Source organism: Oryctolagus cuniculus, chromosome X (assembly GCF_051225735.1).
Source record: "Oryctolagus cuniculus isolate XC-2025 breed Fujian yellow rabbit chromosome X, ASM5122573v1, whole genome shotgun sequence".
NCBI lineage: Eukaryota > Metazoa > Chordata > Mammalia > Lagomorpha > Leporidae > Oryctolagus > Oryctolagus cuniculus.
This window is the reverse complement of record NC_142888.1, coordinates 4,779,976-4,807,031: the sequence shown is the minus strand read 5'-3', so window position 1 is coordinate 4,807,031 and position 27,056 is coordinate 4,779,976. Positions and strand designations below refer to the sequence as shown.

At 43.7% G+C, this 27,056-nt stretch overlaps 1 protein-coding gene across 21 annotated transcripts in view; it reads left to right on the top strand.

The window, feature by feature from the left end:
• Positions 1 to 27,056, top strand: part of ADGRG2 (adhesion G protein-coupled receptor G2) — a 102,170-nt gene that overhangs the window by 28,140 nt on the left and 46,974 nt on the right. For 17 of the 21 annotated variants that reach the window (XM_089324153.1, XM_017349818.4, XM_017349819.4 and 14 more), the window contains 2 exons: positions 1,331 to 1,375; positions 12,415 to 12,533. In XM_089324153.1, coding sequence (XP_089180279.1) covers positions 12,416 to 12,533 — 118 coding nt within the window. In that variant the 5' untranslated portion in view covers positions 1,331 to 1,375; position 12,415. The remainder of the gene's footprint in view (positions 1 to 1,330; positions 1,376 to 12,414; positions 12,534 to 27,056) is intronic. The other 4 variants (XM_089324148.1, XM_089324149.1, XM_089324144.1 and 1 more) reach the window with 1 other exon arrangement.

Below are 27,056 nucleotides of genomic sequence, written 5' to 3'. Positions count from 1 at the left end.
TACATTCCCACCAATGATATATGCCTGTGTTTATTTCACCACGTGCTCTCCAGCTTTGGATATTATTAGACATTTTAATTTTTTCATCTGCTGGGAAAAACAAATGTCATTGTTGCTTGCCCTACTTTTCCACCTGAAAGTGTTCCAGAGGAGCGAGCAGAACGTCCTGTTGTTTGCGAATAAACTGGGCTTCCAGGGACCATTAAGTGTGCTTTATTGTGGGCATCCATACGGTTTGGGAAGAGGCAGCAGGTATGAGTTGCGACATTTCACCACAATACCATCAGAAATTACTACGAAGAAAATCCTCATTTTCATAAATGTACAATGAAATTATTTCCATGCTGAAGTTGCGATGGATTTGTTTTTTGGATGCTTTTCAGTTGGTAATCCTGCATCCCCCCTTCTGTGTTGGACACTGGGACAGGTGTTTGTAATTTGTCCTTAGAACAGGGTGACCTGGTTTTCATTTTTTGTCCTTTTAAACATTGCTTGATGACGGTTTCTAGCATATTTGGCTTTATTAAGAACTATCTTTTTTTTCTTCTTCGAGAACATATCACGATCATCACAAACCCACCATGACTCTATTTCGTCTTTGATTTCATATCCTGGATTCCTCCTTGAACCTTCAACTTCGGTCATGAAAGTTCTGGAATCACCCTGTAGAATGTTCTCTCACAGATCTTGATTTCAAAGTCATTACGTGTGTGTTTCATGTGAGAGGATATCATTGTGTGAAGGGACTGTCACCCTCCAGCTAATGGCTATACCAGCATTTTGATTCTGAAGTAAAATATGACAGAATAGTCTAAAAGATACAACTCAGGTCATTGGTAATGCTCGCTGCTGTGGTTGGGAACCATATCTCCCTCCCCCAGCATGCATCTGGGCTTTCTTAAACTTACGCCATTGTCATTCATCCTGCTTCCCCCGTTCAGCACTGAGATCTAATGGGAGTATAGCTTCTGAGAAGTTACATCACAAACACAAGAAGAGATACCTAACCAGGCATGGTCTCTAGATCTGGTCTGATCATTTCATTGTCCAGTGCCCCCAGGCCGCTGCAAATGAAGCTCGAGACTTGGCAGTTGCAAAAACATTAACAAACTCACTTTGGGCTTCTTCTTCCTGTTTGTAAGTTCCTGAAGAGCAGGATTTGCAGTCTCCATTTCTTTAGTAACTCTACTGCCAAGGTCAAGTTGTGATGTGCAGGAGGGGGTGCGTGGGGCCTTGGCCGATGCTTGACCACAACACTGAAGCCTGATGGTGCCAAGAGTCCTTTTCTAATGATCTAACTTTCTGCTCCTTTCTTTTGTTCCTTTTCTAGATGTGTGCAGAATTCCTCCACCTTTTATTCTGAACTTCCTGTCAGGTGAGTCCATTTCTACGCGATAATGTTGTAGACATGATGGGCACATTTGGCTGGGGTTTTTTTTTTTTGTTGGTCATACTTCTCCTTCATTCCAAATCCCAATTCCCATCACAACTTTATTCTCATTTGCTTTATTTTTAACTCTCCACTCCCACTTGAAGCTCTCTTCTTTAGACACTTTCTTTTCCTTGGAGATTCTGTTGTTGACCCATTTCTTCTTGGTAACCCAATTGTTTTTGAATAGACTTTTAGGAACGGGCACACATTTTAAAATTACATGGTGCAGTAAGGGTTGGAGAGGGAGAACGATCATTTACATAGAGTTCTTTGGGATTTTGTTTCATTGTTTTTCCCATTCTTCCTCCTCAGACTTGCTTCCCTAGCTCCAGCAGCTCTTGTCACATTTTGAAACAGATCATTGAAGTGTTTTCTCTTACCCAAGAGTAGTACACATGCAGCTTTCAAAGGCTCCTTCCAATCAGACTCTACTCCTGACCCCCTTCTAGGGAAGAAATTCTGAAGTCACTACTGACTTTCCTGCTTCTTCTTTAGCGACTCATCAGTAGCAATTTTTTTTTCAAAATAAATATTTATCTATTTGAAAGGCAGAGTGACATGGGGGATGGGGAGAGAGAGAGATTAATGTTCCATCTGCTGGCTCACTCCCCAGATGGCCACAGTCAGGGCTAGGCCAGCTGAAGCCAGAAGCTTGGAATTCCATTTGGGTCTCCCAAGCCCTTGGGCCATCTTCCACTGTTTTCCCAGGTGTGTTAGCAGGAAGCTGGATTGGAAGCAGACCACCTGGGACTTGAACCAGAGCTCTGATGTGGTATGTGGGTTCTAGGCAGCGGCTTAACCTACTGCACTACAACATCTGCTTCAGTGGTGAATATTTCTGGGGTTTCATTGATATAAATGATCAAAAGCTTATAAGCAATGCAAACATTATAATAGAAATTAGAATGATCCTATTATATAATTTAAATGATAGATAACATGTCTAGTAAGTCGTTGTTATAAATAAGGGAAACACACCTACGTAATGTTACACAGAGTAAATGGGCAACACAGGACTTGAAGCAGCAATTGGTATGGTGTGATGACAAAAGCACAGAAGGGCACAGAATATTGGGGTGTGGAGAGGCCTTGGCTTTTCCTAGTGCCTCACTTCCCCTCCACTGTGATCTGCAGAATGGTGCGATCCACAGTCTTCTGGCTCATCCCACCCTAATCCCCCCAGTGAGATCAACACTCTGCGGAGGCTTCAAAGGACTCTCCTGTTTCTCACCTCTCCACGGTCATAACATTGTTCTAAAGCCACTGATTCTGAATCGAACCCTTTTGAAAAAGTCTCGGAGTGCCTGCAGTGGGGATAGGGGTGGGGTGGCGACCAAGCACAGAGAGGAGAGGATATTGTGTTCTGGTGCTTTGTTTTTATTTTGAGGCCAGGTTGAGGCACATCAACCATGAAACAAAAGTGTCCCTCCCCCCTTTGTTTTTTTACTAAATATTTATTTTAACTTTTTAAAAATTTAATAATGAAAGGCAGAGAGAGAGAGAGATTTTCCATTCACTGTTTCATTCCCAAATGCCTACAACAGCCAAGACTGAAGTCAGGAGTCAGGAACTCCATCTGGGTCTCCCATGTGGGTGGCAGGGGCCCAGGTACTTGAGTGATCATCTGCTGCCTCCCAGAGTGCTCCTGAGCAGGCAGTTGAGTCAGAAGCAGAGGGGCTGGAACTAGAGCCAGACACTCTGATACAGGACGTGGGCACACCAAGCAGTATCTTAACCACTGGGCCAAATGCCACCCTGAGAAGTTTCTTTTAGGTTTGTGCGGTTTTTAAAAAACTGCTATTTATTTGGCTATACCAATAACCAATGTATCTAAGTAGTGGCTGTACTCTCAAAGGTGGAAAAGCTAGCTGTCATGTTTATTGCAGCATCTTGAGCCTTTAGCATAGTAACGTCCTGTAATAAAACCTCAGTAAATACTTGTAAACAGATAAATGAAGGAAATCATTGCAAAATATGTTTATGTTTAGCATTGGCATGCACTCTAAACTTGTGTGCTAATTATGCTTGTAATCATAGCTGATGGTTCTTGACTATGCTATGATTTTCATTATGCTACCTTAGTTAATCCCTACAGAACATCCATCGTTATTCTCCATTTCTTCAGATGAACAACTTCAGGTCCAGAGAGCTTAAGAAACAGCCCAAAGTTACACTGAGTGGTGGAGCTTGGATTCAAAGGCAGGCAGGTGGCTGTATCCTGCACACCCTTGAATGAGCTATTCGGCTCTGCTGTGTATGGTAAACTCACACTATGAGCATTGGACGAAGAGCTGGAAGGGCAAAAAGATAAACATGGAATAGGTGTTCGCCTCGCTTTGGATAACTTACACTTGTGTAATCAAGAGTATAGTAGATTGCAGGTAGGAGAGTAGAGACATTGGAGATGGGTGAAGAACCTGAAACCCTAATACCCCTTGCAAGATTTTAAAGGCTTTATATCTATGTTAAGTGAGCATTTCTAATCTTGCAATTTGATATTGATTCACTCATTTTATGGGATAGAGCTTTTTTTAAGATCTTATTTATTTGACAGGTAGTTACCGACAGTGAGAAGGAGAGAGAGAGAAAGATCTCCCATCCACTGGTTCACTCCCCAAATGGCTACAACAGCCAGAGCTGGCTGATCCAAAGCCAGGAGCCTCCTCCAGATCTCCCATGTGGGTGTAGGGGCCCAAGGACTTGGGCCATCTTCCACTGCTTTCCCAGGCCATAACAGAGAGCTGGATAAGAAGTGGAGCAGCCGGGACTAGAACCGGTGCCCACATGGGATGCCAGCGCCATAGGCAGAGGATTAAGCTACTGTACCACAACACTAGCCCCATGGAATAGTTTTTTTTTCTGCAGTAGAAATCCCTGAATGCTTATTAAAGAGAATCATTTTGCACTGGGAAGACCAAACAAATCATTTGCCTTCCATTTGCTTCTAGAGATGTGAAACTTCATATTGCAGTCACACTGGGACTTCAGCATTGATTGCCTTTGTACTATGACAACCACCACACAAAGCTGATGTTCTGGAGTTCATACCTACCCAGCACTCACCAGCTAACCCAGTTTCTGTCGTCTTTAGGACATGGTTTTTTTTGGCATGTGGGATGTTGTTTCTTTTATTACAGCAAAGCTGGCTTAAGTTCTTGGTGACCTTATGTTCAAAAAATTCTGCTGCTGAAATTCAGACTGGTTCCTTTTGTCCTATATTTATTCAAACTACCTCAACTTACAGGATTTGAAATTGCTGCTGGAAGTTTTGGTGGCCATTCCAGAGAATTCTTTAAATAGTCTCATTTGATTGATATAATGGGTCAAACTATGAAGGCTTTTCTTGTCAGAGTTTGGCACCAGGGTTGTTCTGGCCTTGTAAAAATGGGTTTGGATATGCTCTCTTTCTCTCTACTTGCAGTTTTTGTGAAGTTAGATTTCTCGATCCTTACATACTTGACTGAATCATTAGTGAAATCTGGGTCTGGAGTTTTCTTTGTGGGAAAATTTGAGGTTTTTAATGATTACATGTCCTATTAAGTTTAGTATTTCTTGATTTTAAAAAAAGATTTATTTGAAAGGCTGAGTCAGAGAGAGAGAAAGGTCTTCCATCTGCTGATTCACTCTCCAGTTGGCTGCAATAGCTGGAGCTACACCGATCTGAACCCAGGAGCTTCTTCTGGGTCTCCCACATGGGTGCAGGGGCCCAAGCACTTGGGCCATCTTCCACTGCTTTCCCGGGGCCACAACAGAGAGCTGGATTAGAAGTGGAGCAGCTGGGACTTCAAGTGGTTTCCATATGGGATGCTGGCACTGTAGGCAGTGGCTTTACCTGCTATGCCACAGTGCCGGCTCCATCTATACAGAATCATTGATTTCTGTGTGTGGTTTAAAAAGAGAGGGAGAGATCCCACCCACTGGTTCACCCTCCAAGTGCCCCCAGTAGTTGGGGCTAGGCTCAGGTTCCAAGCCAGGAACTGGAAACTCACTCTAGGTCTCCCACATGGATGGCAGGGACCCAACTACTTGAGTCATCACCCATTGCCTCTCAAGGTTTGCATTGGCAGATAGCTGGAATTGGGAGCCAGAGGTGGCAATCAAATATAGGAACTCTGATATGGGATGCACGGATCTTACTTAATTTCTAAACCAAATGCCTACTCCCAGGTCCCATTTCTGTTCTTTAGTAGCTTCTATGGAAATTATAACATGTGTACTCAACTTTTTAATGTCTAAATATAATATCCTTAGCCTCTAGGGTAATACAAGAACTTATTGGCCGGCGCCGCAGCTCAATAGGCTAATCTTCCGCCTGTGGTGCCAGCACACCGAGGTTCTAGTCCCAGTTGGGGCGCCGGATTCTGTCCCGGTTGCTCCTCTTCCAGTCCAGCTCTCTGCTGTGGCCCGGGAGTACAGTGGAGGATGGCCCAAGCGCTTGGGCCCTGCACCCGCATGGGAGACCAGGAAAAACACCTGGCTCCTGGCTTCGGATCAGCGCGGTGTGCTGGCCGTGGCAGCCATTGGAGGGTGAACCAATGGCAAAGGAAGACCTTTTTCTGTCTTTCTCTCTCACTGTCTACTCTGCCTGCCTGTCAAAAAAAAAAAAAAAAAAAAAAACAACACCTATTATCCTAATGGAAATACTTGAATTTTTCATCTCCTTATTTATATATTATATAAAAACATTATCTCCTATATTTTACATGAGAGTACTTCAAAATGTTCATAGAAAATGTGCATAATCTTTTAATACCTTTTTTTGAGAAATTTTTATATGTATATGTAATTGCCTTGTTTTTATCCTATTGTGTTTCATGACCCCCTGCAAGATACAATCATTGCTATTTTATATAGCCAAGGTTCAATTGAATTTGCCAATATATAGTACCATCCTTAGATCTGGACCACAGGGTCTCTGGTCTTTGTCTCATGATTTAGAGGTCCCTCCTCTAGTTGCATGCCTCTCCAAAGGGTAAGAAATTCAAGGCACCAAGAAGACATGCCTACCTGGAGCCTGTCTCCTTCCTCCCCTAACCCTTGCTTCTAGATCGTACTCTGGAAAACAAAGACCTGGATTTCCCTATCCAAAAGTTCTGTACCTATTTCTAAGACCTGAGCAGGCCTCTTCCCCAGGATAAGACATGCTGCTAAGTGTATGTGCCACTAGACCCAAGGGATAACCAGTGGGTACATGTTTGCAGGAGAAGGGGTTTTGGATATGTGGACTGTTGTGACCACATGTGCACAAAACCTCTTGCAATTTATGATAGAGCCTTTGTGAAAGAATAAGGGCTGGTTGCTCTTTTTAAACTCTTGACCATATCTTACAAGGGTTAGGGGTGGGTCTGGCTGTATACTAACCAATTTCTTTATTCTTCATTCTTTATTGCATCTCAGATCTTATGTCTCTGCCTGAATATATCTTTTAGGATTCATTTTAATGAGGATTTACAGGGGGTGAACATCAATATAGTTTTTGTTTGCCTCAAAATATCTTATTTTTCCTTCATTTCTAAAATTATTTTTACTGGGAGTAGAATTCTAGGTTGGCCATTAGTTTTCTCAGTACATTGCAGATAAATTTCACTTTATTCTGGCTTCCATTGTGACTTCCAAGACTATAGCTGCTGCTTTGAAGGCTTACTGTCTTGTTTTCCCAGACTGCTTTCAAGATTTTCTGTCTTTGCTTTTCTTCAATTTCACTCTGATGTGTCAGGTGTAGATCTCTATTGTAATTGATATTCTTTGGGCTTTTTGAATCTGGATTAGCGTTTTCCACTAGTTGGGATCATTTGGTTATTATTTCAAATGTTGACTGCCCCATTCTCTCCTCTTTCAGTTTTGTTTAAATATTTGTTTGATCTTGTGTTTATTTTTTCTATATCTCTGAACTTTTCTTTCATATTTTATATCTGAAACTTAAGTTTGTCTGGTTATCATTAGGCTTATACCCTCAGGTATAAGTAGGTTCATTGCTTATACTAGTTACCTCCTTGGGCTCCTGTGTTGGAGTCAGCTTTGGCCTGGCAATTCCTTTGTATCTTTTCAGGTCTTTGGTATGTTTAAGAAACTACTTTTAACATTTTATTCATGATTTTTAATTATCTTAAGTAGAAGGTTCAGGCTAAATAACCCAACCAAACATATTCTTGGAACACTGCAGAAATGTTTGATTTTTTCTGGAATATTTACTGTATCAAGGTCTTTTAGCAGAGGTAAAATAGAAATTCAATTATGCTTTTACCAACAGTTTCCTTATTCTTCTTTTTCTCTGACCTCTTGCACGGTTGAAAATCCAAATCAATTGCATTTTTTTCTTCCTTTATACACACTGAAACCTCTTCAATACTTCCTTTTTAATTTTCCCTCCTACTAGTCTTGTTACTCAATGCTTATGACTCAATGTAAATATCTCCGAGTTTACCAGTGACTTAGGAAACGATTACCATACACTGTTAGTCACATCAAAAATATTTGATCATTGCATGTATCATAGCAGCTGTGGTATAATCAAGTTATGCTAGTTAATTAGTGATAACAGAGTAACCCTCATTCAGACCTGCCCTAGGCAAGTATTAAGCTATTTCTGCCCCCCTCCCTTTAAATTTTATTCTTAATTGTTCTATGTCTAGTCAAAGATTCATCATTTATTGCCACTAAATGTTATACTGATAATATACACTCAAAAATATGGTAGGGATATTATGAATGACATTGAAGAGATCTAGAACAATCTGATGGAGTGGCTTAAGCAGCTTGGGGCATTACATACGGTCATGTAGCTTATGTCCTGTATGACCCTACATGTTGCCCTTTATATCAGCATCCACAACCTATAAGGGAGCTCTGGATTAAGATGAACTTGGGATCATCTTTTATGAGTGGTTATCTAGTGTCAATGTCTAGATGTTTAATGCAGGCAGATAGTTTTCTCTGTACCTGATACTCTTTTATTAGCCATCTTTAGTACCTTAAAAATGTGCTAAGAGCTAATAGCTATCCAAATCATCTTTGTTGATGACCTAGAGAACATTGAGCTAACCCAGATGCACACGAAGATGAAACAATGTTCCAGCTAAAAACAATAAAAATTACTTTCATCTATAATGAGTAACAATACCAAAATCCATAGATTTCCCTCTTTGATTACTGATCCCAGAGACCTTATTCCCCAGCAGGATGTTCTCAGTTCATGCAGAAGGCAGCAAGAGCTATGTTGTTTTTTATGTGTTTTCCATTAACTTTTTTGAAGACTCCTCATACTATATTCAGCCTTGAAGAAACATTCTAGACATGACAACTGAAAACAACCCGTTCAGTGGTATTCGGTATATAGTATGTTCTTGATCTGTAGTCTCTTTTCAATATGATTGCTGCAATCATCCTTTGTTCTTGACTTTCCTGCCCTCATTTGGGAATTGAGCACCTGCTGTCTTCAGTGAAAAGCATGGTTTATTTTGATCAGAGGCCCAAGTCACTCTATGTAGTAGCCAGTCACTGTGTACACTAATTTAACTTTGACTATATCTCGTATACCATTTAGGTTCTGCCTTAGTAAGTGGCAAAACTCAAGTTTACAACAACTTTGAAAATGTTCATTCATTTCACCTGGCTCAGAACTTTTACTTACAAGGAGACAGATCCTCAGGAGATTGGCGTTATGACCTGGTAAAAATAGAAGTTCCACTAGATAGCCAAATGACCTTGACCCATCTCACAGAGCATGCTGGTCATCTTTCTACAGCCATAGAATGAGATTTGAGGCTAGGTGGATTCTAAGTTCTTTTCCAAATATAAAATACTCTGATACTCTTCTCACAGCTAAAGTTGGATACTTGTATGTTAAGTTTGCTGAGCCAACTCTACCTATTGCAACAGAGCCAAGCCCAATGCATTTGAAGAGTTTTTTGGTAGAGCTTTAGTTTACTAAACAATAACCTTTCTCTAAGTACAGTGCTTGTGGAGGTGGAACAGAATTCAGAAACTTTAATATTAACTTTTAAACTTTTCACTGAAACTACTTATGCCACACACATAACATATACAACCCAAAGCATCTCAGAAAGCAAACACATCCATGCAGCCAGCACATGGAACATGCCCTGTATCCCAGAAGCCCCCACCTTCTATCCATTTCTATTGTTACTCCAAGTCCTTCCTTTCAAGGATAACTGCTCTCCTGACTCCTCAGTCCATTGATTAGTTTTGACAGCTTTTGTTTCTCAGATAAATGGCATCATGTACAGTGTGCATTCCTTCCTGTCTGGTTTCATTGGCTGATATTGTACTTCTGAGATTCATTGATATTGTTGCATGTAGCTGGAGCAGACCCATTTTTTTCTCCAGAGAGACATTGATAATCTTTGCACAACTGAATTAGCATTTTACTTTGAGTGACTCATTTGGAAAGATCAATAATATGCCATTATGCACAGAAAGAGGAGGAAAGTACTGAAGAGGAGGGATAAATCAGAGGCATTTCATCATTTGTTAACATATTAACATATAATACAAGCTATTGATTTTAACAATGTAAGCCCTCTTTTGAGGGACAAAGATTCACCCCTCAGTCTAAAATGTTATCGTGCCATGTCAAGGAACAAATCACTCTCCTGTATTGGATATTAAGTTACAGGGTTCTTTCTAAATGTTTTATTAATATAAAGAGAACAGATTTCATAGATATAATTTTAATAAGACAACCATGCTTGCTTCCCTTCCTCCCTCCCTCAAATCCTTTTTTTCTCCTTTAATTTTTGCAATAACTTTTTTGTATTTAATATACGCAGTTTTAAGAGGATAATGATACTTCCTACCATACCCTCCCTCCCTCCTTTCCTTAATTTTTCGATAACATACTTTGCATTTTCTCTATAATTACAAGCTTAACCTGCCCACTAAATAAAGAATTCAACAAATAGTAAATACAAAAACCACTGTTCCTCAAGAGTATAGGCAAGGGCTATTAATAATAATCGAGTCTCAATGGTCAATTTTTCTCATATATATTACTTTTTTATACTCTGTATATCAGTAGCCACAAATCAGGGAGAACATCTGATATTTGTCTTTTTGGAACTGGCTTGTTGCCAGCTGTACCTTGAGACTGGGGAATTGGGGTTTATTTATTCCCTCCTTTCCATGCCCTCATCCCTGTTAATCCCTGCACTACCTGAGCCCGCACTTACCAGGTACAGAAAGAGAATTGTTGGATGAACGAATGGGGGTACAGCTAACATTTACAGTGCATTCACAACGCCAGCCGCTGCAGAGATCTCTTGTTTGCTCAACATAGCAACACTAGCAGCTCGGTGCTGTTCCCAGTATTTGTTAGATGGGGAAGCTAGACTTTTGGGAATTACTTGTCCAGGGTTATACACATCATATGGTACAGCTGGGACCCTGCACTCATCTTCCCCACTGCCTATGGCCCCTCTGTTTTTGGTGGCTGGATTCACAGGTATCCTTGAGCTGAGAGCACACATCCTGGTAAGTCTGGGCTTCCTTTAGTTATGTAGACGGAGCCTGTTCACTGGGTCCACACTGCCCCCTGCTTGTGCCTGAGCCCAGGAGTACACTTTGATGTGCTGGCCAGTTTCTTCCTGCCTCAGCCTCTGCTGGTGCTGGCTGCCCATCACGAGTAACCGTGGCCAACTCAGGGAAGCCCCAATGCCAGTATCTGCAGTTCGCTCTGTGTGCCAATCTCTCCCCAGCCCCTGCTCCGCCTCCACCTTGCACTTCAGCTGCTAACTCCGTTGGAGCCTTCATGGCTCACCTGGTACACACTGACCCTCCATGAATAAATAAATGAATGGTAATTGAGGCTTTTAAATTCAGTTCTGACATCAGCTTTGTTTAAAAGAAAAAAAAAAGTGTGCTCTCCTGACTACTAAAATTGCAAGGAGTGATAATAAAATATGCAATAAAGAGAAAATGCAACATACTTTTTTTTTAACAGAATCTAACAAGTAGCTAGGGAGTGCATTTGGCATAGTGTTTATGATGCTGCTGGGGATGCCCTCAATCCACGGTCAGAGTGCCTGGGTTTGAGTCTTGGCTCAGCTCCTGATTCTGACTTCCTGCTGGTGTGCACCCTGGGAAGCAGTGGTGCTGGTCAAGTACTTAAGTCCCTGCTACCTACACATGAAACCCAGATTGAGTTCCCAGATCCTGGTTTGAGCCTGTCCCAGTCCTAGCTATTGAAGACATTCAGAGAGTGAAGCAGGAGATGGGAGCTCTCTGTGTCTCTGCTTTTAAAGTAAATAAGGTAAAGAAATTTTTGTATGATTTGAAAGTCAGAGATCTTCCATCTGCTGGTTCACTCCCCAGATGGCCACAACAGCTGGAGCTGGGCCACACTGAAGCCAGAAGCTTTTTCTGGATCCCTGACATGGATGCAGAGGCCCAAACACTTGGCCCATCCTCTGCTGCTTTCCCAGGCACATTAGCAGGGAGCTGGATCAGAAGTGGAGCAGCCAGGACTTGAACTGGTGCCCATGTAGGATGCCGGCATCGCAGGCAACAGCTTAATCTGCTGTACCACAATGCCAGCCCCATAAATAACAATTTTTCAAAGTTAATGAAAAAAACATTAATAGGGATAGATTGTTTAAAACATTCTAGGACTACCCTGCCATTCTGATTCTTAGCATAGACTTTCCCCAGGTTTTGTATACTGGTAATAACTAGGTATGTAATATTTCCTGCTTTTAATTTCTTCACACTATTTTGCATGTGTTGATGTTTTCATAATTTCACATGGGTTATCTTATCATTTTAAATGTAATGTGTGACTGGGTGACTGTTCCACAGTAAGCACACACCTTGCTTTTTGTAGTGGGTGCTCCCCACACCTTCTCTGGAGGTATGGGAATGTAAAGGAAGCAGGGTGGCTGCTTGCCCGGGTGGGATGACCTTTGGGGTGTTGCTGTGTGGGGATTATGGCAGCTGGGGTGATCTAGTTTCCCCTTATTTTATTCCAGGATGTTTTTCTCTGGTGGGCAGTGTGGCCATGTTGGCAGAATGGAAGACATCTTAGCAGCCTTCCGGATAGCCCTTGCTGTCATGTGTCTTCACGTTGTCCTGGTTACATCCCTGGAAGGTAAGGTGCCCGTTTTTCTTCACTTAATGTTTCCGTTTCTCTTTATATATATGTGGCTTTTTGTCATTTGGACTTTTTTTTACTATGATAAAATATACATAATAGTTACCATGTTAACCATTTTAAGGTGTATAGTTCATTGGCATTAAGTATAATCACAGTTTTGTGCAGCTGTCACCCTTATTCACTTCCAGAATGTTTTCATCATCCCAGATAGAAACGCTGCACCCATTAAACAATATTTCCCATCCCTCCCTTCCCATAACCCCTAGTCTTTCTCTATGAATTTTCCTATTCCAGGTGCTGCGTGTGAGTGGGATCATATACTATCTGGCTTACTTCACTTAACATAATGTTATTGAGGTTCATCTGTGTTATAGCACATATTAGAATTTCATTCCTCTTGAAGGGTAATATTCCATTGTCCATATATACCACACTTTGTCCATTCCTCTGTCCATGGACACAAGGGTTGCTTCTGCCTTTGACTACTGTAAATAATGCCACCATGAACACAGCATGGAAATGTCTTGAGTCCTTGTTTTCAATTTTTGGGGTGCTGGGTCAGATAGTAATTCTATGTTTAACTTCTGGAGGAACTGCCAGATTGTGTTCTGCAGTGGCTGTACCGTTTTACATTCCTACAAGCAAGGCCAAAGGATTCTAGTTCTCTCTACATCCTTGACAACACCTGTCATTTTCTGTTGTATTGATGAGGGGTATGAAGTGGTATCCCATTATCCTGTGGATTCATATTTCCTCAATGTTTAGTGATGTTGAGCATGTTTTCATGTGCTTATTGGCCATTTATATATCTTCTTTGCCGAAATATCTATTTGCCTGTTTTTTAACTGCATTGTTTTTGTTGTTGAGTTTTTGGATATTAATTCCTTATCACATATATAGCTTCCAAATAGCTTTGCTCATTTTGTGGGAGAGGCATTTTTCACTATTGATGGTGTCCTTCCATGCACAAAAGTTTTTAGTCTTGAAGAAGTCCAATTTATCTATTTTTACTTTTATTATCTGTGCTTTGATGTCATACCCAAGAAAGCATTGCCAAATCCCATTTTATTTTCCCCTGTTTTCTAAGAGACCTGTACTTTTAGGTCTTTCATTTAGGTCCTTTGATCCGTTTAGAGTTAACTTTTAAGATTTCTTTATTTCAAAGGAAGAGTTAGAGAGGGAGACACAGAAACAGATCTATCTGCTGGTTCACTCCCCAAATGGCTGCAACAACTGGGGCTGGGCCAAACTGAAGCCAGGAGCCAAGAACTCCATCTGAGTTTCCCACATGGGTGCAGGGGCCCAAGCACTTGGGCCGTCTTCCACTGCTTTCCCAGGCACATTAACAGGGAGCTGTACTGGAATTGAGACAGCTGGTACTCGAACTGGGACTCACGGGATGCTGGTATCGCAGTCAGTGGCTTACCACCTGGGCAACAACGCCAGCACCTAGAGTTAATTTCTGGTTATGCTGCAAGGTAAGGGTCCAGCTTAATTCTTCTGCCTGTGGATCTCCAGTTTTCCCAGCACCATTTGTTGACAAAATCATCCTTTCCCGCAACCATTGGTCTTGGGGTCCTTTTCAAAAATCAGTTGACCATATATGTAAGGACTTATTTCTGGTCTGTATTTGGTTTTAAAGTATCTACTAATGGGGCTGGCACCATGGCTCACTTGGTTAATCCTCCATCTGCGGCGCTGGCATCCCATATGGGCACCGGGTTCTAGTCCCGGTTGCTCCTCTTCCAGTCCAGCTCTCTGCTGTGGCCCGGGGAGGGCAGTGGAGGATGGCCCAGGTGCTTGGGCCCTGCACCCGCATGGGAGACCAGGAGGAAGCACCTGGCTCTTGGCTTTGGATCAGCGCAGTGCACCAGCTGTAGTGGCCATTTGGGGGATGAACCAACAGAAGGAAGACCTTTCTCTCTGTCTCTGTAACTCTGTCAAATAAATTTTTTAAAAAAGTATCTACTTGAAGTCAAGACCATATGAAAATTTAAACGCAGTTGAGAAACAAATGAAACAGCATGGTATTTTCAGAAAAGGGGATGTTTAGAAGCTTATGAAACCAGGAGAAAAAGATAGCTGAGGAAGGCAGGCAAAAGGCTGCTGGAATTTGGCAGAAGAACATAGTGCCACCCAAGTGCAAAGTGCCTCACTGGGAATGGGAATAGGAAACGCATGGTAGTTAACAAGGACACACAGACAAATGCCTTTCTTAAGAGGGTGGCAGGACCCAGGAATCTTCATTGGCTAAAACAATCTGCTAGCAGCAGAAGCTAAGGAAGCATACGTATGAACACAGCCACCCAAATTAAATGGAAAACTTCCCAGCAGGCCAACATACAAGTGGCAGTCTTTAAGGGATACGTCGTCAAGAAGCCTGCACACTTTCAAAAAAGAAATAAGAGCTCAGTGTGTCCCGATGCTGCCAGTGTGCTTGGCCCCTGCCTGCTTTACGTGGGCCCACACTTTGTCTTCTCAACCTCATCTAGGAAGGGGAGATCCTAATGTTTTTTTTTTTCTAGTGTCCAATTTATAGGACCATCTGTGTTTTCATTTTTTTTTTATCTTTTATTTAATGAATATAAATTCCAAAATACGACTCATGGGTTACAATGGCTTCCCCCCCCATACCGTCCCTCCCACCCACAACCCTCCCCTTTCCCACTCCCTCTCCCCTTCCATCCACATCAAGATTCATTTTCGATTATCTTAATATACAGAAGATCAGCTTAGTATACCTTAAGTAAGTATTTCAACAGTTTGCTCCCACACAGAAACATAAAGTGAAAAATAATAGATGATTTTTTTTAAATGATGATGAAATCAGATCAGACCTATTGTCATGTTTAATCCCAGTGAGAGTCAAGTTGGGAATTGATAATTTCTTTCTTTTTTTTTTTTTTTTTTTTTACAGAAGATCAGTTTAGTGTACATTAAGTAAAGATTTCAGTCGTTTGCACCCCCATAGAAACACAAAGTGAAATATGCTGTTTGAGTACTCGTTATAGCATTAAGCCTCAGTGTACAGCACGTTAAGGACAGAGATCCTACATGAGGAGTAAGTGCACAGTGACTCCTAATGTTAACCTCATTTTCCAGAGCAGGAGGCTGAGGCTCAGAGATAAGTCACTTGCCCAAGATTGTTAGCCCCTAGGGAGTGGCAAAGCTGGAATTTGAACGCCAGTGGCCTGGCTCCAGCTTTCGTGCTTGTAACCACAAAGCCAGAGTTCTCACACAGGACCCCTGGAGGGTTTGCTGAAACATGGATCGCTGGGTTCTGTCCCTGGAGTTTGTGGTTTAGCAGGTCTGGCTATGACCTGAGAATTGATGTCTCTAACAAGCTCCCAGGTGATGGCGCTGTCACTGGTCCTGGGACTTGCTGGTGGAAGATAGGGACAGGAAACACCTGGTAGAATCGTGGGCCACAGATCCTGATGCTGTGACCACATGAATTCATGTAAACTATGCTCACACGCATCATCTCCTTGAGGCATTAAGACATCACCATGGGACTGGCAGGGCAGAAACCAAGGGTCCCCCCTTCACTGGTGAGTAAATGTCCCCAGGGACGTGGTTGAGACATGGTGGGGTCCCAGACTGCGCCAGAGCTGCAGTGTCCCGTTTCACTGCTTTTCCACCACAAGGGTGGATGAGCGGAGGAAAGTGGAACGTAGGGTTACTCCTAACAAATAAGTCCTTTTTACAATGTTTTGAAATCTTAAAACTTCTTATGTATTGGATTTTTATTTTAAAGGCCAAGAGACACAGAGAAAGATCTTCTGCTCTCTGGTTCACTCCCCAACTGCCTGCAACAGCCAGGGCTGGGCTGGGCTGGGCTGAAGCCAGGAGCCAGGAACACAATCCATATCTCCCACATGGGCGGCAGGGAGCCAAGTACTTGAGCCATCACCTGCTGCCTTCTCAGGGTGCACATTAGTAGGCAGCTGGAATTAGAAGTGGAGCAGGTCTGAAACCCAGGCACTTTGATAAGGGATGCAGCCATCCCAAGTGGCGCTTTAACTGCTGTTTCCAAAGAAATATATCTAAAATGACCAACCCCGGGGCAGGTAAATAGGAAAGCACATGCCACTGAAGGAAACCTAAGTAGGGAAAAGTTGAGTGGTCACCGAAGGTAGCTGAATACATTTCTTGCTCCAGCTCTCTGATGAACAGATTTCTTGCAGCAGTAGTTCTCAAAGTGTGGCCCCAGATGAGTAGCATCAGCATCACCATGGAGCTTGTTGGAACTGCTGAGCCAGAGCATGTCAGGGTAGGGCCCAGCGCCGTGCATCTTACCCAGTGCTGCCAGCACACTCAAGTGTGCACTGCTGGCTAACACAGTGCTGCTGGCCGCGAGTCAGAATAGGAAGCTGGTGAGAGCTGGCCCTAGTGCCTTCCCCCAGGCCTTCCACCGTTTCTGTGAGCTGCGTTGGCTGCTTACTTCATCGGGCCTCCAGTTCCTCACCTGCCATCAGCAGAGCCGCTGTAATGCCTGGTACATGGAGGTCTTCAAAAAATTCATGGCAAATGCATATATGAAAAAACTCTACATGCATTTCAAGGGGATTTTTTCTTCTTTTCACTAAAATTAATTTGCCATTTAATTCCATCTTCTTGAACTTTTTGAAGTATTCTCGTATGTTTATAAATAGATAAAAAGAAGCTCCAGGAAGGCAAAGATTGTTCTGAATGAAATGTTTTGGCGGGGCCTGCAATGTGGCTCACTTGGTTAATCCTCTGCCTGCGGCACTGGCATCCCATATGGGTGCCGGGTTCTAGTACCGGTTGCGCCTCTTCCAGTCCGACTCTCTGCTGTGGCCCGGGAAGGCAGTGGAGGATGGCCCAAGTGCTTGGGCCCTGCACCCGCATGGGAGACCAGGAGGAAGCACCCAGCTTCTGGCTTCGGATCGGCACAGCACCCGCTGTAGTGGCTATTTGGGGAGTGAACCAATGGAAGGAAGACCTTTCTAACTCTGTCAAATAAATATTTTTTAAAAATGTTTTGACATCTCCAAAGGACTAAACAAGATTTTATTATCATGTCTCAGAACTCCCGAGATTACTTCTTCGTCTTAGGTAACAGTCACTTCAATAGCTCTCAGCATGTGTCAGCCACGGTGCCAAGTTCCTATAGAAGGCTCAGTCATTTAAAGGTCACTCAACAATCCCTTGAAATAGGTACTAGTGTTAGCTTATTTGACAGATAAGGAAGTCGAGGCGCAGAGAAGGTAAGCAGCTCGCCCTAAGACAAACAGTGGAGATGTTGCAGATTTGTGATGCAAACCCAGGCCATCAGCTGTGGAGTTTATATGTTCGCCCTTTCGGCATTCCTAACCTGTCTGCAGTGCTAGGCTCAGCTGCGTGGTGGTTGTGCATGTGTAGATTAAAACTAAGGTGGAATCCAGAATTGTGACAATCACTGGGCTTTTTTACTGGGCCCCCCAGAGATGGCTCCGAGGCATCAACTCCCTGCCCACCTTCAGACTGAGGGAGGTTCTCTCTGGTTCACAGTGGTGTGGGTCTGGTCTTCAATGAAGGCCCAGGGGACGGACACGCTACTTTGACATGGGATGATCAACTGTGTGGTAACGCATGCCTAGCAGCACTGGCTGCTGAGAGGAGTCATCCCTGGTTCAGGGGATGCACACTCCAGTGGGAGGGACGGGACCCTGATGTATGAGACCAGCACAAACTAAGTCCTTCAGTGTGAGTCAGTGCCACAGCGCTCTAACGTAGGAGGAGTCTTCACAAAGTTCGTGGAAAATGCAAATTATGAAAAGGAAGCTACATGGATTTCAAAATTTCACACGTAAATAAACTTTTCGTTTTATTTTTTTCTACGTGCTCTCTCAAGTCCCTGTGTATGGCGCAGGGCCAAATCTGCATTAGTGTAGTTCAATGCTAAGCCACCTGTAGCAGATGGTGTTGATGCCCTGCCTGATATCCCTGTGGCCTAGCCCAGAGGTCGTCTGCAGGCAGTCCCTGTGGATGGGGAAGGCTGTCATAACTCAGAGCAATTTGTGCCCATGGAAGCAAGTGTGGCCTGTGAATGGGAGCAGCCCCAAGTGCAGGGAGTTAACGCCCTGAAACAGTGAGGGATGGGGCGGTGTGGAAATGTGCCATCTGTGCCAGCTTCCTTGCCTTTCGGTGGGGCAACGCTAAGGTATGTTCTCCATTACCTCTTGGATTGTGCCCTGGTTGTCCGTAGCAGTGACCTGCTCATTAACGTGCCCATCACTGGCTTTACTCCCTTCCCCACGGTGCTTAAGTACTCCCTCTCTCTGCTGCTGGGGTCATCCCCATCAGGAAACATGCTCAGCCTCCGAGGGCGAGCCAAGTATCCTCACCTCCGCAAAGCCCCGACCTGCTCAGCAGCAGTGTAGCGTCTCTGCCCGGTGCCCCTCCTCTCTACCTGTTGACACTTGCCGCTTCCAACCGTGTTCACTGTGATGAACCCCGTGAGTCTTTTCAGTGCATCATTAGTGCCGGGTGAGGAGGGTGAAGGGTGGGTGAGGCAGGGGGAAAACCAAAGGGAGGAAAACCGGAGAGTATTGAGAGCCTACCCCGGGTCAGGCTCTTCTAGGTGTATTCTGTATGTTAGTCATCTAATCCTCCCCCCAAACTAGTCGCAGAGGGTATTTTGAGTCTTGCTTGGTTGATGAAGAAACTGAGTGTCAAAGGAATTAAGTCATCTGCCCAGAGCCACACAGCTGGGAAGGGTCCCCCTGGGGATCCGTGGCCTGTGCTAATTCACACTCTACCAGACTGCACGGAGCACCCTCAGTGGGTGTCTGAGGACTCCGTGAGCCTGTCACGGGGGCACGGGCACAGGGTAGAGAGGGAACTCGCAGTAAGCCGCTGGGGAGCAGTCAGTCCCCTGGCGCTGGGGGATCCAGACCGCAAACCCAGTAGCTTCACCCTGGAAGCAGGACATCTGACTCATTTGCTCCTGACAGCAGCGAGAGGTGGGCCTGACCCTCTCTGTTAGGTCACTGGCCAACAGGGACAATCCTTAGGCCTTACTACTTTCAGTTGTATAATTGAGTGACATTTGAGGGAATCAGTCTTGGTCCACCAGGAGCCAAAAATGGAGCTTGGCAGGTAACCATACTCAGCTCTAGCCTCTGGCTCTCCTAGGTTGTACCAGTGCCTCCCCCTACCGCCCCCTTTAGTCTTTGAAGGAGGTCTTCATTTGGGCACAACCATTCTGTTTTCCAGAGGGTGAGATGACATAATAGTGGAAGATGGTTATAATTTCATTCTTGCAGAATTGTCTTCCCCATTTGGAAATAATTATACATTTGAGCCAGTTTGGTGAGCTCATGAGCTATAATCCCCAACTTACTCTCCCTCTGGGCTGGGTCCTAGATCTTTCTGTGCTGCAGGCATTTTCAGTGACAAGTCCCTTTACAATTCCCCTGCTCCAAGCCCTCGCTGCCTTATTTCCTGCTACCCTCTCATTCTTTGTTCATCCGAGTCTTTGTTCCTCCTTGTGCAGAAGACATTAGAGCTGCAAGAGATAGGCTGTATGCTCCTGAGAGATGGAAAACCTGTCTTGTTACACTTTGTCCTACAATACTAAACCCGGTGCTGGTCATCTTCTTTGCTTTCAATCCTCTATCTGTAGAAATGATGTTATAAATACTTTGACATTGATCGGATGCTTGGCCAATGTCCCGGCCCTCCTGAATCCTACTCCCCACATAGAAGCATGAGGATGCTACTGTTGGGTGCCGACTCTTTTCCTGGCGGGTGGACATGGTGATGAGTTATTCTCTAGATAGGGAGGGGGGCACTAAAAGCAGAGGACTTTGTGCCCTACTTTTCCGCTTGGAACCCTTGGTAGGGACTCCTCCTCACAGGGGACCTGTATACCAACATAGGGCAATTGTAGAGATGCGAAAGGGTGAAACTGTTTGGGCAGAGAAGGCTGGAGGTGGTGTCTCTGCCAAGTCTCTCTCACCTCTCATGTGACAGGGTAGGGATTCTAAAGTTTCCTAGTACTAGGTGGCCGGGGTGGGGACAGAGCTGCAAAGAATATGGTATGACAAGCTAGACCAGAGGCCACTCGAAAGATATGATGGACCCTCAATGGAGCGTGAAAGGAGCTGCATCAGCGAGAGACACACCCCCAGGTCTGAGCGGGATTCTAAGACAATAGAACATGGGTCCTTCTGGGTACAGCCTTCAGCGGTGATTGCTGGTTGGATACTCAGGAACCCTGCAGGGTGAGCAAGGTTTCTGCCAAGGCCACTGCAAACCCAGGCCACAGCGCTAGGTGAGCTCACAGACCTATGCCCCTTCTCCCTCCTGCCAGAAGGTTGCTAGTACCCCATTCCCAGCCCAAACGCCATCTTGACTATAAGGAAGAGGGAAAACAAATATTGCACATTTATTCGAAAGGCATTGAGTTAACCAGAGGCCATTTTAGAGCAAAGGAGACAAAGGGGCCTTAAGGATCCCTTTCCTCTACCTCTGGGGTGGAGGCTCTCTCTGTATCAAACATAATGTCTAGCACACAGTAAGTACTCTACTAACTGTAGTTGATTGGTTTTCATGGGCCTCTCTTCAGCTTATATCCCCAGCATTATCCACATCTGAACCCAGTGAGTCCTGGTACAACAGACTGTTGCCCCAGGCCTTTGCAAAGACTTCAGTGAGGTGGCTGTCCTTTGGCTAGAATTAGCCTTGAAGAATACATTGCCCTTTGTCCATAGGATGAAGGGGCTGCACTAATTAAGATTCCATTCTAGTCTGCAAGTCCAACCCCTCAGTAGGGACAGTCTTCAGATTCTGAAGTCATTGTCCTAGGATACTGGGGATATCCTTGGGGCCTTCCTTGGACATAGTGTCATTCTGAATATTCTTGTGTGATGTCTCAGGTGTTCATTACCTATGCCAGGTTCTCAAGTTTGGCTGTACATTAGAATCACCCAAGGGCTTCAAGGAGACCTGAGGTCTGTGACCCACCCCCAGGGATTTTGATGGCATTTTTCTGGGGGTGCAGCCAGGGTATCAGTATTCTTCCAAGTGACCCAAGTGATTTTAGCAGGACTAAGAACCACTCAGCTCTGCGATCCCATTTTAAGCCTGTTCTCCTAGTTAAAGTTCCTAATGTGAAATTGGAAACAATTTCAAAGTCCTATTTTTTTCACACTATGTTTTCTATGGGAGGCAATTTCAAAGGATGCTAAAGCAATAATGATGCCAGTAAATCCCTTGAATTCAAAATTGGTATGTGCCCCCACAGCAGCTCTTGCTGATTAGTAAAAGCCCAAGTTGCCAGTGCTACCCTTGCCCGATTCTCCACTGCAAACCCTCAGTGTTTCTTGGTAGGACCCAGTAAGCAGCAGCTCATGGCATTAAGTACTGACAACAGCAGCAGCAACACAACTGGACATTTCTGGAGGTCTGTTCCCTGGACATAGGCAGAGAAGTCAGTGTTCTCCTCACTTTGCTGATGGGGTAAATGACTGAAGCTCAAAGCAACGCAGTAACTTTCTAGGTTACCCAGCGAGGAACAGTGCCAAGATCCAGAAAGCAGCTTTCCAGAACTCTCTATACCAGCCTGCAAAGTGCTTATTTTTGGCTTGGACAGTTTGAATCACTTCCAAGTTCACACAGCTGGAAAGTGGAGGTGGTGGGATTCTAGAATTTGTGTTCTTAACCACTTCCCTAGTGTTTAGTCACTGAAGCACTCGAAAATGGTTTTTACACAACTTTGCCATGATTCATTTATCCTGGGATGGTTTGTACCCCCAAAGCACTGGATAAAAGATTAAGAGAAGTATGAGAAATCAAAGCAACAGTTCCACTGATTTAGTCTATCAGGGTCAAGTTGAGGTTCCAAGAGACCATGCTGTTGAAACATACCTTGAGAATAGGTGCATCTTTTGAGAAGTAACATTGATCTTGCCAAGACATCTGATATTTATAAGATCACAGTACTATTAAAAACCATCAAGGTGGCCTAAGTTCTTGGGTTCCTGCCACCCACGTGGGAGACTTGGATAGTGTCCCTGGCTCCTAGCTTCGGCCTGGTCCAGTCCTGGTTCTTGCAGGCACTGGAGAATAAACCAGGGGATAGAACCTGTCTCATTGTCTGCCAGTCTGCCTGTCAAGTAAATAATTTTAATAACTATCAACATAAGTTACAGATGTGTTTACAATGATATTTGTGGCAATTGTTAGTCTTGAACTCCCTCTATTTTACCTATACCATTCTCTCTGCTTTTGAGAATGCACAAAATGTAAAGTTAAAGTTCCTCCCATGCTGTTATAGAACTTAGTATAGAATTTAATTGTTAACTTTTAATTGTTAATGTGTTAAAAGGGGTAATAATCTTGCTTTAATAAGTGAATTAAAATTGTTTGTAATTAATTGAACACACAGCTGTGTTTCAACTCCCTAGACATTTTTGCCTTGCTCTTAAAAGATTGATTATGGCACTGACATGGATCTACAGTTAAGTCGAACAAAATCGAGGCCTTGGTGTATAGGCAGGAGGAGATCACTTTGAATTAGTGAGGAATTTCCAGTTACAGGATATTTTCAAAGTGGAATTTTTAAACTTTCAAGTGGGTTGCATAATATCAACTAGAATGTGAATTCTTATTCCCTGCTAAGTGCCTGGCACACAGTAGGCCTTCAGGAGTTAGCGTAAGACAATAAACTTTGGGCAAATGACTTCATGTTTCCTCACTTGTGGACTCAGGTGCTTGGACTATTTGGGTATATGGTCTTTCCCCACCCATGGCCAGTTTTATAATTCTTTTCTTCTAGCAAATTCCAACTCCCAAAAGATGCTGTCTTTTAAAGAATTTAAGGTTTTCTTTCCCATGCTTGTGTTGAGCAAAGATGTATGACGGTATCCAGTATTTGTAATCAGCAGTAGAAAACCAGTGCGGATATAATTCCAAACAAAGCAGACATCACACTCTAATTTTCTTATGCAGCCTATTGTGGGTAAATAAGCATTGTGGAAATGATGAAACTACAGTGTACGTGACGGACTTTGCAGAGCTTACCATATTGCACTAGGTCATCTTCCAGTCTCCTTCACCTCTGAAACAGATTTCTATGAGCTTCAGTTTCCTGATGTGTAAAACAAAGGGATGGAGCCCTGTGATCTGTCTAGGAGGTGCTCCCATGATCCCAAGCTATGGGAACTTGAATTAGACAAATATGGGCTTCTAATAAATACTCTCAAATTAAGCACTGGTGTATGTAAGAATGTTTTTATAGTTAGAAGGGAAATCGCATACATGCAAATCATTGGACAAAACCATCTTCAAGTTTTTTTCAATGCCCTCTACAAATTGCTATTATTTGCATTAAAGAAAAAATACTTTATTACATAAATGTAAACTTCTTCCAAGGATACAGAATGATATAGTCTGCATTCATAATACTTATATTGTTGAACTATGATAAAGTGACAGATAAGTATAATTTTATTCAAAGTAATCAACCCTATTTTACAGATAAGGAAATAGAGAAATGTTCCACACTTACTCGAGACAGAGCCAGAATCTGAAATGAAGTCAGTCTCTGTGCGGAGCTCAGTCTTTTTAATCAAATTTCAAACTTAAGGCTTGATTAGCAGGCATATTCATTCATCCACTAGAAAGAAGTGGACAAAGGTATTTTATTCTAATGGAGAAGATTATCATGTCAGAGTGCCAGATTGTTAAAAGGAATCCTAGATCATACTTTCAAAGTTCATGACAAGCCAAAGAAGATATGTAAGGAGAAGCATTAGAATAAGAACCACCAACAATCTAGAGGCCCGGGAACCTGCTAAGGATCTTCTATCCAGAAGTACCACAGCAAAAGTTACTGGTTGATGTGGCTTCAAAACAGAGCCAACTCAAAAATAGGACTTTTCCAACTAGGTGGGCTTTCCATGCAGCCCACCATAATTCCAACTTCTCACAGTGGTTTTTACTAGTACATCATTGTTTACGGAACTGGTTTGTCAAATGGGAGTCCAAGTCTTGGGGTCCTGGAAGAACCACGATCTGGGTGCTTGCAGGGAGCAAAGGAGATTCACATTCAGTCCCCGGATGGCAAGGGCTCCTCCCCGGTGCATGTTGATCCCCGGACTCTTGACCTTGTCGATATGACAAAGAACAAGAGAGAAAGTGGGTGTAGAGAATGATTTGGGCATTGATCTTGTCCCATTGTTAGTTTAACTTCATGGCACTCTAATTAAATCTGACGTGGCAGACCGTGGCTGGCTTAGCACCAAAGCTTTTACTTTTTCTCCCCGTTGGCTCACAGCTAGACTACATTTCTCAGCCACCCCTGTAATTAGAAGTGGCCATGTGACCAAGTTCTGCCCAATGGATGTGGGCAGAGGGATGTGTGCCACTTCTAGGCCACACTATGACCAATATCCCACCGGATTCCCCTTTCTCTTTGCCTGCTGCCCGTTGCTTTCTAGAGCAAACTTGGAATTTTCAAGTTGAAGACCACAGTGCCTCTGTCAACCTGGCTCCCTGAAAGACACTCCTCCCCCTGCCCCCCAGCTCAGTCCTCCATGACAGGCTGCCAATTGGGCATTCATATGCAGAAAATACTTTTAAAAATTTATTTGAAATGTAGCACTACAGAGAGTGGGAAAGATCAACACACACACACACACACACACACACACACAGGGTGGGGGGAAGAGAGAATCTTTCATCCACTGGTTCAGTTTCCAGATGGCTGAAGCCTGAAGCCAGGAACCTAGAACTCCATCCTGGTCTCCTACATGGAGTGCAGAGGCCCAAGCACTTGAGTCAGTCTTCTCTTGCTTTCCCAGGCCATAGCAGAGAGCTGGATTGGAAGTGGAGCAGCTGGGTCTCAAACCAGCACTCATATGGGATGCCAGCACTACAGGTAGTAGCTTAACCTGCTGTGCCACAGCGCAGGCCCCAATAACCCATTTTAAAGCCCTTGAGATTTCAGGGTTTATGCTTAATGGCAGCTCACTTTTCCTTACCTAATACATTTGACCGTGACCTTTCTCACGAGGCTTGTTTGCTACATATCATTCTACCATTGGAAGATCAGGTAGAGAGAGGCAAGGGAGGCATCCTTTCTTAAGGTGGTATAAAAACTGAAGCACATACAATCTAAGAGAGCTGGGGGAGCCCATTGTTGTCATTCAAGGGCAGGAGATTCCACCAGAGCCACCTAGGCCCATTGTGCCAAGCCAGGGCACTGTGACCTTCATGGGATGGCCTAAGGTTAAGACTGTAGACTCTACACTTTTTGGAATCAAATCTTACTGATGACCTTAAGGTGTTTCACTAATGTGCTTCAGTTTATTATTTTAATTTATTTGAAAGAGAGAGCGAGCGATCGATCTTCCATCCCCTGGTTTATTCCGCAAATGCCCTTAACAGTCAAAGCTGGGCCAGGACAAAGCCAGGAGCCCCAAACCCAATCTGGATCTCCCCGGTGGGTGTCAGGGATGCAAGTACTTGAGCTATCATCTGCTGCTGTACATGAACAGGAAGCTGGAATCAGAAGTGGAGCTGAGATTCAAACCCAGGCACTCTGATATGGGATGCAGGAGTCCCAAGTGGCTTCTTAAGCACTGTGCCAGACGCCTGCCCCATATTAATTCTTCTAAGGAAAATATGATGTGAACGTGTCCCAAGGCTCTGTTTCATTGGCTCAGTTCTGCAGCTGGCCCAAAGATATTCCGAAGATCTCTACAGCCAGCTAACATTATCTTTGAGTGGTAAGACTGTATTTAGTTTTTCTTCATATTCTTCTGTGGTTTAGAATTTTCTCCACATAAGCTCACAGTATGACTTATAATCAGAGAAACCTTGATGTTAGGTTTTAGAAGTAGCCTATATAACCCCTAGGGAGACTGTACATCCCACACGTAGACAACCTAATAACATTATAATTAACTGTGCCTTCCATTTTCTTCCTTGAAAGTTCACCTGTCGTGACTTTGTATAAAAATTTGTGAAATAGAGGGTATGGTTATCAGATCTTCTGAAGCCTTCCTTCTTCCATGTTTCTAAAGTGATCCCAAGTGCATTTTGAAAATTGGAAGCAAGTAGCATAAAGAGAAAAGTGGAAGTGGAAGCCTTATACGTAGAAGAGAGAAATCATTTTTAGATGAGTCACTGGGAGAATGAGGACTAGAGGAAGCATGGTTCTATCAGTTACTGAGATGAGCAGTGCTTACTGCATATTCTTCGGTACTGCAGCGGTAGTACCTGTGAAATAAGCCCTAGTCCGATTCATTTCTGGCCTAATTTTACAGGTGGGAAATGGAAGTGCAGATGGGTTAAGTAACTTGTCAAAGTGATGGAGTTAACAAGTGACAGAGGCAAGATTTGGACCTGGACCATCCTGGTCTTTGGGAATCTAGGCTCTCAACATATCTTCCACACTGCCTTCTTGAGGGATTCAAGACATGAGCTGTTGGCAGGCTGACTCTTGCTTGCCCCTCACACCACAGTGAGAAACATACACCCTTCAATCCCACGTCCATCAATGGA